This window comes from Macrobrachium nipponense, chromosome 1 (assembly GCF_015104395.2).
Source record: "Macrobrachium nipponense isolate FS-2020 chromosome 1, ASM1510439v2, whole genome shotgun sequence".
Taxonomy (NCBI): Eukaryota; Metazoa; Arthropoda; class Malacostraca; order Decapoda; family Palaemonidae; genus Macrobrachium; species Macrobrachium nipponense.
The window spans coordinates 172,239,502-172,256,892 of record NC_087200.1 but is presented as its reverse complement, the minus strand read 5'-3'; the positions used below and the strand labels follow the sequence as shown (position 1 = coordinate 172,256,892).

Here is a 17,391-nt window from a genome sequence, read left to right as displayed (position 1 = left end):
CGAGGACGATGCGCTTCAAAAGGGTGAGTCCCTTAAAACCGATGTGAAACCTGAAATGAATGCAAACCCGAAACCTAAGGTTAATGCTTGTCCATTTTGTAGCGACAGTATGGATTTTATGGATCAAATTAAGGAAAAGAATTACATAGGCTCTATGTACAGTCTAGATATATTTTCTTTATTCACGAACGTAGTACCACTGAGTTTCATGCTCGACAACTTGAAGAAATTAGTCTCAGATAATATTTTTAAGCCACCTACGCACATAGATAAATTTTGTCATTAGATTAGCATTTGCGTTGAATCTACAATTTTTGAGTTTAATGGTTCATTCTATCAACAAAAATCCAGGGTCTCGACGGGCTCACCTCTCTCCCCTATATTGGCTAACTTATGCATGGAATTTTTCGAAAAGGTTTATGTTGACACACTACCGGAAGACATTAAGCCCGAAATTTGGTTTAGGTATGTAGATGATGTTTTTATTGTTTATAGACACGGCGAGGAAGCCTTTCATAGGTATTTAGAGTTGCTTAATGGTTTTTTGCCCTCTGTTAAATTTACAATGGAAAAGGAAATAGAAAATAGGCTTCCCTTTCTAGATATGGTAGTTCATAGAGACACAGTGAGTAGGGATTTTAAATTCAGCGTGTATAGGAAGAACACCCACACAAACACTTATATTCATTGCTTTTCATATCATGAACCTAAAGTAAAGCACAACGTTTTAACCAATTTGTTTTTTCGAGCATACCGAATATGTGATCCCCAGTTCATTGACGCAGAAATAAATTTCTTGGTTGATATTTTTACTAAACTGTGTTACCCAAAGTTTTTTATACTACAGTCTCTATCTAAAGCCAGATCGATGTTTTACGCCCCACTTGATATAACTGAAAAGGTAGATTTTAAGGCATCTCTTGCTCTTCCTTATAATAAAGAACTTAATAAATTTTCTAGGCAGCTTAAAGGAAAAAAGAACGGCATCAACATAGTTTTTCAGTACAACAGTACAATCAAGAAGAAACTCATTAAAAATAACCCGGGTAATAGAGAGAATGTAGGAGTATATGTAATACCTTGCAGTGATTGCAATGAATGTTACGTGGGAGAAAGCGGACGTTCCATTGATAAGAGAAGGGAAGAACACGTTGCTGCTTGCAGAAGGGGAAGTTCATACAGTGCAATTACGCAACATACATGGGAGAAAAACCACGCAATATATTTTAAAGGTACAAAGGTTGTTTTTGCATGTAACGACAGGACTTTGAGACGAGTAGTAGAAGGGGCGTTAATTTCATTAAACGAGACCTTTGCCGGAAATGCTGGTGTTACAGAAAATACAGCTATTTGTGAAGAGATATGTAGAAAAGGGAAAATTTCAAACTTTAGGAATATATGTGCCAATGATGATGCTGCTTCCTCTCCTGTTTATTCCACTCAGGTCATTTCTCCAACAAACCACCCAACCAGCAGAGAACAAGCTGTTGACAATAGAAACATTCCCCCACGAAGATCAAGACGAATTCTGGAAAGGACGAGGGCTCACTGCCTGATCATTCATAATATAAACTAGCTTGTTACCTAACCGTTTTTTTTCAAATGGTTGTGCTCCTACTTGTCAGTCCTGGAGGTGACATATCACATTTTAGTGAACAAGACCACAGCTGATGGTCGAAAGCTTTAATCCTGTACAGGAAATATATATTTTAAACTACAAGAGGATTTTACTTAATTGTGGATTGTATCCCCATTTACTTAGAGGTACAACATAGTACCTGGCTTCTGCATATATATATATATATATAATAACGGGGCCACCGCCTCTGTTATTCACTTTGGTAGCGAAAGCCAGAGTGGCAGGCAAACTGGGCTTTGGCAACACTTTCTCTCTCTTTCTCTTGACTGGCAACAGCTCTCTCTCTCTCTCTCTCTCTCTCTCTCTCTCTCTCTCTTCATTTCATTAGGTCATCAAATCAGAGTCGGAACTACAAAAATAGACATTTATTTTAAAAGCAAAGTATTAATTGAATAACTCAGATTCTTACAGGACGATTAAATGGAATGATAACTCAAAGTTCAGATAACTCCGATAACCCCCGGTGATTAACAGTCTATTCAGTAATTAGTCAAACACCATTTATCTCTTCTCCAGAATATAGTTTCCCCTACCAGAACCACCTGTTCCCTCCGCTAGAACCGCCTGCTTAAAAGAACAGGAGGAACAAACTATAAGCATAAACAATTGTAAATACAAAGTCAAAAGATCAAATGAAATAGAACATCTTTACAAAATATCAAAAATACAGTCAGGCCACACCTTTGGCTAAAATAGATATAAATACACTCACCCAGAATCTCCAAGCACTTTTCACAAAACAGAAAAAACGTTGGCAGAGCAATCCCGGCTCTTTCTCTCCCCGTAACCATCTCTATGGTTCAGGCTAACTACTTGCTATTATGAACGAAAGAGGCTCACACGTACACACAAACTCTCACCCTTCGTTCACACCCTGAAACCACTCATAACTGGTTTCAAAGTCACCTTTGACGAACGCCCATAACTACAGGACGAACGTTGACCTGCATAGGTAAGGATCTTAATGTCACACCATCCAACAAGACATATCAGCATTTCTAAGCTGTCGCTCGGACACTCAGTCTCCAGGGAAGTTAAAAACTATGTCAAAGCACGTGACATACAACAATGTCTCATACATATCATATTATCAGTCTTTATATGTTACACATATATATATACACACATACATATACCCTCCAACGCAGTAAGATGTAAGGAACCATTTTGAAATTCTCTTTTTCATATCTTTAATGTTTTTATATTTCAAAAACCTCCACTCGTCTAAAAGCCTCACTTCTCATATTTCTCATCCAAGTAAGTCTGCGTACTCCAATTAAAGCTTGGCACTGTCACACACACTATATATATATATATATATATATATATATATATATATATATATATATATATAATTACACACACACACATACATACAATATACTATATATAATATTATATATATATATATATATATATATATATAGTGTGTATGTGTGAAATTGCCAGGTGGGCTCCCGTGGTCTACGGTGGGCACCATGAGAGTTGGAGTACCCAGACCTACTTGGATGGCAACTATGAGAATTGAGTATTTTTTTAGACGAGTAGAGATTTGCGAAATATAAAAACATTAAAGATTTGAAAAACAGAATTTTGCAGTGGTTTCTTGCATCTTACTGCGTTGGAGGCGAATGTATTTATATCTATAAAGGGTAATTTCTGTCTGTTTGTTTGTTCGCTATGCACGCCCAGACCATGAAAGCTAGGGCTATCAAATTTTTACCATAGACTACCCTCCCCCACGAAGGTTTTAGTCAAACTCCGAAATTCGAAGGCCGTTTCTGTGTGGGTCATAATCCCTCATTTTCATAACCCCCTCATTTTTTGACAACTTTCGGAGTTGACATCTATGTAGAAGTGTTTCTGTAGGTACAGACAAGCTCCCGACAATATGGGGGCCATAGGTCACCCTCAGTAGTAAGGGGGGCATGCCCCCTGGGAATGGGGCCCCGAGGGCCTACTGCATTCAAATTTGGTAGTACCACTTGGCGCTATCACATTCTTCGAAGTGGTTGTGTGAAGTACATGTACAGGCCATTTCAGTCTTCCTTTCATCTTTATTCCATGTTTATATGGAATTTTTTTAAATGTCACTTATGCTATCATTTTTGACTCTATCTTGCCATTTACCCCATGATATAATTCCTAGACCTTTATTTTCAAATCGACCCAGTTTCTTAGAAATGATTTCACCGCTATATCAAGACACAGCAATACAGATTGTAGTACAACTTATGTATAATCGTACTTTTTCTCTTGTGCAGTTTCAATCAATCTGTTGTCTGTATCGTATTGTGTCCATTGTTGATTTGTCTTTTTGTATCCATTAGTTCTGATTTTCTTAGAGATATTTTGAGTCTCTCTCTCTCTCTCTCTCTCTCTCTCTCTCTCTCTCTCTCTCTCTCTTGTGGTGTTGTACTGATTAATACAGCATCAGATGCATATTATAGGTCTGAACTTTCCATCGTTACTACCATCCAAACCTTCTCTTCCATCTCTGCCCACTTCTTCATCATAAAATCTGTGAGAAAGTCAAACAGCAAAGGTAACATAACATGCCTTTGTAAGCACCCCACTATTCCCCGCAAACTCATGACCCATCAATATTAACGTTTCATCTGCTTCGATAATGGATCATTTTAATTAACCTTACACATTTAACGGGGCTGCAAATGAGACGCATGATTCCATATTTATGATCTGTGGATGCTGTCAAAAGCCTTGTAATCAACGAAAGCCATTGGAAGGGATTTTTAGATATCACACACTAACGTAAAATATAGTTTAAATATTGCCTACGTCAGCCTTTTATCTTCAATCTAATTATGCCCCATATCTCATTGCCTTTCTTTCCTTCTGATAATAATTGCCCTATCCCTCCTTTTTACGGTAATTTTTCTCTCTTTCTTTTCACCATGGGTATCTTCTGCAGGCTACCCAAACACCAGCGCTACCCCTTAAGTGCATTGCTTTCCCAACATCACCAACCTGTTTGTCTAAATATTCTCTTACCTCTTCGTGATGTTCGTTATCTTCACAACCTTGACTTGAGTATTTCAACGCTCTTTTTTGCGTTGTCCATCACCTCCCTGAAATTTGTTTGCATGTAACTTTTCTCTTTGGTGTACTATATTATATTTCAGGGTTCATTTGCTATCTAAGGTTTCTGTCTTGTTACTCCATATCCCACCTTTTCTTTTCCAAGCAGACTGATAGACATTCTTGATTTAAACCAATTCTGCTCCACAGATGTGGTTTCAAGAACTGAAAATGTAAAAGACTCTCGTTTTTCATCTTATAAAAGCTTTACTGTATCAAACGTAATCATTGTATGAACCTTTATGTTGGGTACTTTGAATTTCATCTTTAGTAAAACAATGAAAAGTTGATCGCTGCCGATATCTTGTTTCTCTGTAGCTACTAACATTCCTGTGATCTTTACCACTCTTTATTAATGGAGTTTCTATGACTGCAGCCTGGCGATCTGGTGATGTCCAAGTGTATTATGGATGTGCATTTGCTGGAAATTGTGCCTCCAGGTCGCAAATTATTTAGAGCATAAAAGCTTACAAATTGCATCCCATTTCCCTTTGCAGTCTTGCCCATTGCATCCTCTTTATCTTGAGTGTTCCGACCAACTTTTGCATTCATATCAAAACAGTAATCCTCGTGTCTCGTTCTTGTATTTCGTATGTAACACTGCTGGTCTATATAAGATTCATCTTTTATTTTCCAGGGGAACTCATTCCATGCTCCAGAGCGCACTTTGGTACTCATAAAACACTTCATATATTTTCCTCGTGACTTACTAACTGACAACTGGGAAATGCCAAGGAACCTGTCAGGAGCGCTCTTCACTAGTTGGGCAAATGACCATTTCACGAGCAATTATTCTTAAGGCACCATGAAAAGAAAACGCATTGTTACAATACCACATTTTTATTTTTCGTCTTCGGGTCAACGTATAACAATAAATTAACATGGATAATAAAACAATAAATAACTAATCCCTAAAGAAGAAAACAAGAAAATGCCCATTAACCTAAAAAGAAATGCCCTTTTGTCAACGTAGATCATTTAAATGTCCCTGGATCTCCTTTCTATACCAAAGAAAAATCTGACGTAACTAACGCTGCTATATTTAGTGTACAGGTGCTAAACATAGCAAAATCCGTTAATAATGTTGCCCGCGGCAAAAATGTATTCATTGCTTGGTATTCAGCAACTTTGACGCGGTATCACTAAAAGTATGTAAACAAATATAAAAAATGTGAACACAATGGCACATATAAACAATTAAGCAATAGATAATTATAGATATATTTAAACACGCCACCTCATTTCAGATGAAGATGATCAATTGTCCGAAATATCCTCAGCCTGTAGTGGAGGGACACAAACTGATTTATAACACTTCTAAGGCGCCTAGATTACCGAATATAATAAATTCTCTGCATGTAAACATTCACTCATATTAGGACCTAATGAATTCGGACATTATGTGTTAGTTTAACGTTAGTCTTTGTTTAAAGAATAAGAAATAACATCACTTTTCGTATACTGTCTTTCATTTCCCGCAAGAGTATTTTGTCATGCTTTTCTGTTTGAGGTTCAGCAGAGTAAATCGTGAAATGTTATTTTCTTAGTCAGTTTGTTTCTTCTGTTAAAGTTTGCAGGATTGTGACTTGTTTTCTGCAACAAGATTTTGAGCGTTTGAGACGTTGTTCACTTGGGTGTCTATAAGTGAATGCTGTACGTTATATATTCGCGCACTAACCCATGTCCCTGCTGTTGCGTTTCATTGATATCTAGCCACCATAGACAATGTAATGAAGTATGTACTTATGCAGCAGCACTCTTACAACAATGCGCGGATATTCACTTTTTAAATCAGCTTTACTTACGTGTAACCTTTCCACATCCTGAAATGTCGAGATGATTCCTAAATCATCTTACAGTATACTAAATTATTTCTCGGGTAAAGATTCTTGAATATACGTTTGCAAATGCATTCATGGTCGAGTGTGTTCTTAATGTTTATTTGTAAGAGCATCAACCTAAAGAAATATTTGCAGGAGATAAAATAAACCGAAGAATGCTTGCAAACACACATCACAATTGGAAGATCTGCTTTGTCTTTCATTGACAGAACGTGAGGCGTTTTTACTCTATTTGCATGTGTTCAAATAAACAGGACTTACGGGTCATATTTTTTTAGTATGTGAGGAATACTTGCAGCTTGCATATGTTATATATATATATATATATATATATATATATATATATATATATATATATATATATATATATATATATATATATATATATATACATATATATATATATATACATATGTGTGTGTGTGTGCGTTTTAAAATTGATGTTTGTGTTAATTTCGTTTGTGGTAAATCAGGTACATTTCATATAATTGCAATTTTACAGAAAAATCGCGAACCAGTAGCACCTTTTTACCTATCGTTTTCTCTATTCATATTTTATAACAAAACCAAAAGACGGCTATAGACAGCAAAGCAGAGCATATCCCAAAAGTGATCGTAGTGATGTTTGCAGCACAAAATAAATAAATAAATACGTTAATGACATAGAAGTTGCTTGATAGGGAATTCTAGGGTCCAAAATTAAATTAAGCTAAAGTTTGTATGGTAAGGAAATAAATAAATATTCTATGCCCTTCACAAAGCTCCAAAGCCTTGTCTGGTTGATAACGATATGTAGATCATATTCCTAATGATGCCCATGTTAACGTGCATTTGTCATACATGCTGAGTAACCTTTACATTAGACATAATTGACTGCTGTGATGATCGTTTCTTGGTACAATTATGCTACTTTCTTCAGGCAGGTAAAAGCTTCCGTTCACATGAACTGCAGGACTGCGTAACAACAAATACGAGAGGTATTAGCGATTGACCATGCCGTTCATTTATAGAAAACGGAAATGGTATATCATTCAGTTACGCCATGTATAACAAACTCCTAATAGGGGAAACTAAAATGAAAATGAATGAATGTTTCCTCGCTCGGTTTCATCAGATGAGTGTTCTGAAGAACTCGAGAGAAGAGAGAACGTAGACTGTTAAACAAATGAAGGAGGAGGAGGAGGCGACGGGGCGCAGGATTTAATTGGAGAGATATGTTGTGGAGGACGTTCTGGACGACGTGGTGCCGAAGTAGTGGGGGGGAGGGGAAGGGTCGATCTGCTTGGTGGCTCTCTTCTTGTGCCACAGGTAGCTCCACGCCATCAGGAGCACCAGCTGCGCCAGGAGGAAGAGGGCGATGGCCACCACCACGCCCGTGAAGGAGGAGCAGGAGCCCTCTGCCGCCTCCACTTCCACCTCCTCCTGCATGGCGGAGGCGAACTGGAACTTGTCTGTGATGTGCACGGACTGGGCCACCATGATCTCCGTGTCTTGGACCTGCGAATGTAGAAAATGTTCAGTCATTCCTCATTATATTTTTACTTTTCTACGCGTTGTCTTTTAGCTTTAATGTGGATTACACGTAAGTTACCCGTATAAGTTGCAGTATGACAGTGACTATATATCAGTTATAACGCCAGTTTGTTGCATGTTGCAATTTATTGCCGGACATGCAGGGAAACTTTTTATCACTCAACCAGAATCATTGATCCCTCACTGATGGTGACTATTCAGCAACCATGAGAACAACAGCAGTAGTATTTTTCTTACCGCTCTCTTCTTCCTTCCGTAGGATATCTCGCTTCGGGCGACTCCGTCGAATCCCTGGACGTCGCATTGGTAGGCCTCGCAAGTGGGAAGGCAGGGCGTAACTACGGCTCGGAATTGCACCACGTCGGAGGCTGGGAATTTGAAAGCCTGGAAAGGAGCTTGCAGTACGACGCCCCTGTCCACCTGCTCGGGGAAGGGATGATCGAGAGTGAGTTGCCTTGTGTTATTGAAATGGAGACATTCTTTCCTGTGCCTGATCTCTATTTTTTCCTATAGTCTCTCTCTCTCTCTCTCTCTCTCTCTCTCTCTCTCTCTCTCTCTCTCTCTCTCTCTCTCTCTCACACACACACACACACACACACACACAGATAGATATTTCTGTATTTTGTATCTGTACATTCAATCTGTTTTAATAACTAAGTAGTTATCAACTTTGTAAAGGTAATTAGCTTTTGAATTGCAAACCCCTCTTTAAAATGACATATGCACAAACATCCAGACACTACTTCAGAACTCTGCATATGGAAGCCGAACTGTTAGACGAAATCCTGATGGATATCCCCCGTCTCACCTGAACCACGGACTGCATGATGGTAGGATCAGTGGCGCAACCATTCTCGTCCAGGAGAAGGATCTCGGAGTTGTCCTGGCCGTCCATGGCCACAAGATCGCGGACGAAGATCTCGTAAGGGGTATTTTTGTCTGTGATCTCGAATCGCAGAGCCAAGTTGTCGCCCACCTGAGGATTTGCAAGTTTACCGTGAGGTTATCGATTTTGTTTTGTCGAGTAGGTCGTTCAGTGACTAAAGATCCTTTGATTGAAAAATTATATTGCATATTATATTTTCTATGCGTATGTACGTACGTGTGCATGTATTTATGTCTGTACTATATATATAAAGATTATCCCTGACCTGTGCTGTGAAGATGTCAGCTCCCTTGCGATCGGTGACCCTCATGACAACATTGGGAGATTCGACGACGGTTTCCTGGAAGAACTCGGCCGTGTCGACGGCTCCTTTGACTTCCAGTCCCGAGATGAGAGAGTTTGTGACAGTCTTGTTGACGAGGTCGTACTTGCAGTGCAGGGCCAGACCCAGGTCAGCCGAGGTCACGATCATGTCGTGGTGCTGGAGATGGGCGGGAATAATTGGTGTCAGATATTTGGGTGGTGGAATTTGATGGTATCATAGGAATTTCTTTGAGGAAAATTTGTTGGAGAGTAATACTACGAAAATAGAATTGAATGAGCCATCTGAATTAGTAATATAGTTCTAAGTACTACTTATCATACAATAAAAATATAATGAGTAAAAGGTACTTTTCAAATTGATATTGAACAGTTGCAGAGTCTAAACAAGTAAAGGCAACTGAAAAGGTATAAGAATATTCAATAAAATATAAATCGTTTTTATCGATTAATTTTCCTATAGAAGTGATAAAGTGGTTACCCACTCTTCTTCCCTGGCATCAAAAAGGTTTTGCGAGCAAAAACTTTTCTTCCAGTAGTCAAAAATAAGCTTGATAGTCATTTTACTGAAGTGAATAGTTGCGGAACCAGGGCGGCTGGTGTTGTAGGAGGAAATGATCGAGAAACTGTGATTATAAACAGAGCTGTGTCTGAAGAGACTTCGTTAGTGGAAATGACACAAATGACACACGAAACGATTAATAGATGACACTGCGTGTTTCGTGTCATTGCAGTCTCCCGTTCGTTCTGCCCACCTGGATAACGATGTTGGAAGAGAAGATTCCTGGTCCGTCCTGGACGACGTCACAGTTGACGTCATTGTAAGGCAGGATCATCTCAAAATCGGTTGCATTGCGCACGTCCATGACGCAGCTGTTGGGTCTGTCCTTCGCGTAAACTTTGCCGTCGAAGAGAGTCGAAGTAGAGATCTTGGCCAACATCTCGTTTCCTCTGCATTCTACAGTGATCTGAGGAGAGATTGATAATCAGGACCGCTGGTTTCATAAAACATGACCTGTCAGTACCGATAAATGTATCCATACGGGCTCATATAGATAGTTGTGTATATGTATGTGCAGGTATATGCATGATAAAACCGTTATAGTACTTGAGAACCAGACAAACAAGAGAAGGATGCAGTTCTCAAAAGCTCCACCCTTCTCGTTTTCATTGCCTGAGCCTCACCTGGTAGCATGACTGCATTTCGTGTGTGGTGGCATTTTCGATATCCAGGTAAGGTTCCTGGATGTGGGCCAGTGTGGCAGAGGAGTGGTGAGAAAGTCGGCAGATTTTCTCTCCGGCAGACATGAAGTCGTAGGAATAGCAGGTGAAGCTGGAGTTAGAGCATCTGGTGGAAAGAATTTGTTTTAATTAGTTGAACGTTGGAAACTTCAAAATTATTTGGTCTGTTTCCCAGATTTATCGTTATTGAGTAATTAGCTTTTAGATTTTCAGTCCTCTAAAGCCGTAGTTACTTTATGAGGTACTACAAGGTTGATCAGGGATCAGTATCGCTCATACTCCCATCTGAATGTACGGGACTCTACGACAGCCCAAGGTCTGTCTCGCGTTCTCGTGTTTTCTCCTTCTACCCAATACACATGAACGTTCAACCGGCATTTTACCTGCTCCTGCACTCTTCGGCGCTGTCGACGTCTTGGAAGACGGCATCCACCGTCTTGAGGATGCGGCCGCGCAGGCTCTGGAATTCGCACATCTTCTCTGGCTTTGGCACGCAGCTCACTTCCATGTAGTCGTCGTCCGACCGGATTGCCAAGAGCTTCTTCCTGCCTGCCATGTTCCGGTCGATTTGGGACATGGTGCAAGTCTTGCTGGCTGCGTTGAAGGAGGCAGACCTGTGTTTTTTTAATTTTTTTAAGGGAAATATAATAGAAGGAAGTTAGAACACTGCAGATATTATGTATGTAAAGTTAATCATTCAATGTTTGAATATATATGTATATGTTTAGCTGTTTCTCCTAACAGCAATTGAATCGCGAGTGAAAAGAATCAAATATATATCTTCGTTCTGCACAACCTCTGGATATCACCCACCTGCATTTGAACTGACTCTCCAGGATGCACATGGAGGCACAAGCTGTTCGGCTGTCGGCCGGCCTCTTCTCAGAAGCGAACAGTCCTGTCAGTCCCAAGCCTGGCACCGTCTCGTATGCCCAGGCGGTAGGGCACGCTGACCTCCCTGGGGGCAAGCACACCTTCTGGGCGTACAAAGTGAATACTGGGAACTGGGACACAGCTAATCCACCTGTGTGAAGAGAGAACGAGAACATTAGAGGCTGTGTCTCAGAGCGGTCGGTGAGGTTTTTCATGGCACGTTTCAATTTAATCATATTTAATTCTTAAGTCTAGTCGTTGCTGTTGTCGTTATGAGGGTTGCCCTTCAGTTTGGGAAGCAATGCTGTGGTCATCGTTATGGTTGGTAATTTCGTGGGTCTTGTCATTCAATTTAGATTCATCTTTGATTGATTTAGTTAGGATGTTTCAGTTCGGTCAAAGTCGTTCGCCGATTTTCTATTTATGTTTGTGTTTTGAGGACTGTAGGAAAAGTTTTTTCAGGTACCTTATTTGGTTTTGAGAGGCTTTTAATGTTTGTTTTAGTCGATTTATTGATACTTTTCTTTCATTTCTGGTACGCCTCCTTTTAGTTGTTTCATCAAAGTTATTCTTTAAGTGATTGTCATTATGGAAAGGTTCATACACTCCCTTTTAACGTTTAATGAAGTTTTCCAACTTTTTGCCATCAGTAGAGTTTAAAATAATTTTCGTGATAATTATCTCTCTCTCTCTCTCTCTCTCTCTCTCTCTCTCTCTCTCTCTCTCTCTCCATTTTCGTAAGGTTCCGCCGATACACCGAAAGATAAAAGCATTATGGAAATATGCGAAGGTAGGAGGCCGCGGATGGGCACATTCTTGCGTGCTAATAGAGCAAGAGAACCATTTTCTGATGAAAGTAGACTGGGAGTTGGCAGACAATTCCTGTAACGGACCTCGGGAAGAGGAAGAATGAGGAGAGATCTTCATAGAGATAAAATCCTAAATAGCGGCCAGTTTTACTGTTCCCGGAATGGAAGCGAAGAAAAATTTGTCATTAATATTTCTATTTTATTTTGAGCTTGATTATTTGCAGTCTATACGAGCTTCAGAGACGAGTCTTGTTGTTATCAACATACGTCGTTTACTCAGTGCTGCATTGATTCTTTGAATTCTATTCTTATATCAGTGGGGAATTATAACCGAAGGAAATTACTTCCTGTTTGCATGCAACACTTGTAAGGAATCAAATACATTACACGTCTCTTTTATATGTTTACGAGTGTGTATATCCCTGTATCCGTGTAATCAACATTTATTAATATGTCAACTGTCATTTATGGACGGGTAATTTTTTTTTCGCTGGCGTTGCTGTAAAAAAAAGTAACAAAAACATCACAAATGCCTTGTCACGAGTTGCCAGTGCGTCTTAAACTTATTATTTACCAACCATGTGAACGCATTCATTTATTTTTCTTTTCAGAAGCAAATATATTGCTCATATTATTCATTATTCATTGCAGTTTGTTTTCTCAGTTATCTTTTAGTATGTTTGCTTTCTAATAAGGTTCCCTCTGTCCATTAAATTGAAAGCATCCCCAGAATTACATCACATTACCATTCAACATTTGTTCATTTGTTTGGCTAAAACGTTTCTATTACTCGAGTAAAAACGTTCCACCATTATTTTTATCTGATTTATAAGATGCTAAATGTTCTAATATGTATTTTTAGCACAAGTGAAAATGATTGCATGTTTTAATCATCTTTCGTAACGCCATGCTATATTTAATATAAATGCAATCCGCATTTAACCTTATAAGGCAATTTCTCCGAGAAGTGACCTTTGACAAGAAATCCCACGGTTTATAGAGCCAGATACCAACGATGCCAATTATGTAGGTCGTCTGAGATAACTGTGTGGGTTGGCAGAAAAACCATCTTGGGATTGGGTATGTGTGTGTCTGGAAGAGAGAGAGAGAGAGAGAGAGAGAGAGAGAGAGATAGAGAGAGAGAGAGAGAGAGAGAGAGAGAGAAAATGTTCTTAAGGTTGATATTGACATGCATTCATGTTATGAATTCAAGCGTTTAGAATATGTAAGACTGAAGGACATTTAACTAGATAAATGAATTAAAGGAAAAATAATAACAGTAAGATTAAAGAAAAAAAAAATTCATTTTCCTTGCCTCAGTGGGTTAAGTTGATTCGATTTATTCAGAGAGAGAGAGAGAGAGAGAGAGAGAGAGAGAGAGAGAGAGAGAGAGAGAGAGAGAGAGAGAAGTATCTTATTCCATAAAATGTAGATAAAAGTAAGACGTTTTTTCAGAGAGAGAGAGAGAGAGAGAAGAGAGAGAGAGAGAGAGAAGAGAGTAGAAGAAACGTATCTTATTCCATAAAATGTAGATAAAAGTAAGACGTTTTTTCAGAGAGAGAGAGAGAGAGATGATTTTCTTTATTAAGTATGAATATGATACATAGGTTTAGATATATCTTAGTATGCATATATACATTTCATAGTTTCAAATAAGCGACAACTGTAGATTAAGTTTTGTAGAATCTTTGCGTTAGTTAATGTCAAATGCTCGGAGGGACAAACAAAGAGTAAAACTTAGTGTGATAGAACCACCCAAGTGCTGAAAAAGAAAAAAAGAATTGTGGGGCGTCCCACCAAAGGTACGGCGGGTTGGTATCAATAAACCTTACAGCATCATTATGCCATGTGGGCATTCCAGAGAGAAAGAGAGAGAGAGAGTGGGCTGGGCAGTGGTACAGGCCTCTCCACGGGCACTGAGTTCCTAGGCGGGGTAGGGTGAGTGACCGACTGTGACCTATAAAATGCTTGTCCTCACTAACCTATATCCGAAGGCTGGAATGGCGTGTAATATACTAGACTTTTGGTGACTAAGGTGTGGTGTGCAGTATGTTCCCAAGTCGGCGGTTCTCACGGTGAAAAAATTCCTTTTGTCTCGAGTTACTCATTTTATCTTTGGGAGGTCTTTTGTCTTCGCTAGACTGAATGATAAGAAATTGGGTTTTTTTTTGAGCTGTCTGGTGAAACCTCTTGTTGGGGTTTACCGCAAAATAGGAACAATATTGTTATGTCAGTATAGTGTTTTCCAGATACCCCATTGTTTGGGTTTTTGTGAATAATATATTATAATATATTGGCTATCTTACACACCTGAAAGTGTGCAAGGGAGGTATGCATTCGTTCCTAACCAAGATAGAAATAAAACTGTTAATATTCGTATTCAGTAATGCAAATTTAGGGGCAGTTCGTTGGTCTGTTAAGATTGTAAAGGATAATATACATGCACATCTACACACACACACACACACACACACACACACACACACACACACACATACACACACAAATATATATATATATATATATATATATATATATATATATATATATATATATATATATATATATATATATATATATATATTTATATCACACACTTTTAGGGCACAATTTTTCATGGATACAACATTCATTGAATAGAATGGCTTTTTCACTGTTAACCAGTTTTTTTGGTATTGCTTCATATTTTCTAATTATTTCTTTCACTTCATTGTTTAGGTTACAAATGGACACATAATGGGGTTCTTCCATTTACTCCAGTATTTTTACACGCGACAGCTGTTTCGTCAACCTATACGTATAAACGTTATCAAGCGTACTGATACAAATATGAACCTGCATGCGTTTTGTGACGTCATGAGGACGGAAAGGTAGTACAGTTGCCAAAGACCTAGTTTTAAGTATTTGCAAAAGACTATAGTGAAACATAAAATAAGAAATAAATAAATATGTTAACAACAGAAATTATATCAATAGTTGGAAGTAAGTTATTATATATATATTTGAGATAAATAGGTATAGCGTATCCATGTGTCTATTATGCTTGTATTGAAACAATTCTGTAAACACGTATGGAAAACGCATATAATACCCAGGTACGCTGGTGCCCCCTATTTTCTGGTAATTTGACATATTAATCCCCCGAGGGACTAATGTAATCATTATTTTCTTTTTCAAATCGTCATGAAGCAGTAAAGCTTGAATGCTTGGAGAAAAATTAAAATTTTGTCAAACAATACTTGTCTGTAAGAAGATGCTGATATATTTCACTAATGCACGAACACACATAGCTATATTATATATATATATATATATATATATATATATATATATATATATATATATATATAGGTTTGTGTGTATGTATATATACATACTGTGTGTCTTTATGTGTATTTATGTATGTATACGTATGTGTGAAAATGCTTCTGAACAAGCCTCCGTAAATTCAAAAGTGAAGATACGTGCCCCTACACATTTAGTGCAATCGAGTTTAACGAGATGTGAATAAACTGCACGCTCACATAAACGCTTCACGCTTTCGTGAGTATAATTTTTTTTTTTATTTTAAAAAAAAAAAGCGTTTAAAAAGCCAAAGATTCTACCCAAGCACCTCGACAAAAACAGAGAGGCAGGAGAGCGCATGCGTGCACTCGCCCTTACCCACAGACAACTAACTCACACTTGAAAAGGAGAACAGGTCAGGCAGGGGTCACTCCAGTTGACCTCATCCTCCTCCCTCTTTTCTCTACACAGCTGGTCACAATGACACCTCCCTCCAAGTTCATCTCATGGCAAAGACACCCATTGTAATGCTTCTTTCAAGACTATTCAGTTGTGATTCTCGCTCTGGCGTGTACCTCCTTTTTTCGCCTCTTTTTTTGACAAAAGAAGCGGCTGTTCTCACGACAATTATCTCGACTTTTTTTTTTTTTTTTCTTGTGTCTGCCCGAGGTCGAGGTCAGCCACTCAGCATAGGTTTTCCTTGTGTGCGTGTGCTCTGCCCAATTTATTTCATGTCCATATATGATCCAGTACATTTTAATAGCCAGTTAATCTCTCTCTCTCTCTCTCTCTCTCTCTCTCTCTCTCTCTCTCGTTGTTTTGGCTGATTAAAATTATATTAATAAGCTAAGCACTCTTTCCCAGAAACGTTTAATATGATTTTTGTTATATAAAGATTTTCGCTCATTGTAATTGCCAATGCATTTAATAGTTTAATCTGAATGCATATGAAAGGCATGCAAATGGTATAGTATAGAAAAGTAGATCACGTAAATACTCTCTCTCTCTCTCTCTCTCTCTCTCTCTTTGCATTGAATAAAATGGGCTTACAAAGTTATGGCATAAATTCCCCCAAATGAATTAAATAAATAACTAAATAAAATAAAGTGAACGTAAGAGAGCTTTTTAATGAATGAAGCTGCAGCGAAGTCACAAACAAAGCTTACTTTAGAATGTATGTAGTACTATGTAAAACACGAGCAGAGTGAGAAGTGAATTAAGAGGGTAAAGAGGCCACACAAACACAGCTTTCTAAGTATCTGATCCTCGTAGTTAATCTTTAACCTCTTCCACTGAGGCAACGGATGAGACTTGGGCGGAATATTATACCATGCGGGGGGGGGGGGGGGGGGGGGGGGGGGGGGGGGGGGGGGGGGGGGGGGGGGGTGGGGGGGGGGGCAATGACGCCCCTACGTCGCTTTGAAGGCTTTCGAATGCCAGGTCCTGTGACAAAAGCAAACGCGCCACATTTTTTGCGTACTTTCTGTGATGGCTCACTCGTGCGTTATCCATTGCATCGTTAGACTTGCTCTCTAACGGTTGCTTTGCTTGATTCTTTCGGCTTCATAAACACCGCTGTGCTCTTTTACACGGCCTTTGTCTATTTATCAGTTCCGTGAAGGAAGGGGCCGCCAGTTGCAGGCACATTTGTGTGGCAATGTAGCATTCTGTAAAGGATTTGTGACGTGAACGTAATTCTATAATATACACAAACAGATAATATATAAATATATATATATATATATATATATATATATATATTATATATATTATATATATATATATATATATATATATTAAAGAGAGAGGAGAGGAAGACGGACGAGAGAGAGAGAGAGAGAGAGAGAGAGAGAGAGATTTGAA

At 38.7% G+C, this 17,391-nt stretch overlaps 1 protein-coding gene across 1 annotated transcript in view; it reads right to left on the bottom strand.

Moving 5' to 3' along the window:
- Nucleotides 1–6,981: 6,981 nt before the first annotated feature.
- LOC135219835 (uncharacterized) overlaps nucleotides 6,982–17,391 on the bottom strand; it is a 71,254-nt gene continuing 60,844 nt past the window's right edge. Inside the window, exons 2-9 of the mRNA XM_064256943.1 lie at nucleotides 11,375–11,585; nucleotides 10,945–11,175; nucleotides 10,505–10,667; nucleotides 10,075–10,287; nucleotides 9,264–9,479; nucleotides 8,921–9,088; nucleotides 8,350–8,532; nucleotides 6,982–8,076 (exon numbers count right to left, since the gene is read on the bottom strand). Coding sequence (XP_064113013.1) covers nucleotides 7,780–8,076; nucleotides 8,350–8,532; nucleotides 8,921–9,088; nucleotides 9,264–9,479; nucleotides 10,075–10,287; nucleotides 10,505–10,667; nucleotides 10,945–11,175; nucleotides 11,375–11,585 — 1,682 coding nt within the window. The 3' untranslated portion in view covers nucleotides 6,982–7,779. The remainder of the gene's footprint in view (nucleotides 8,077–8,349; nucleotides 8,533–8,920; nucleotides 9,089–9,263; nucleotides 9,480–10,074; nucleotides 10,288–10,504; nucleotides 10,668–10,944; nucleotides 11,176–11,374; nucleotides 11,586–17,391) is intronic.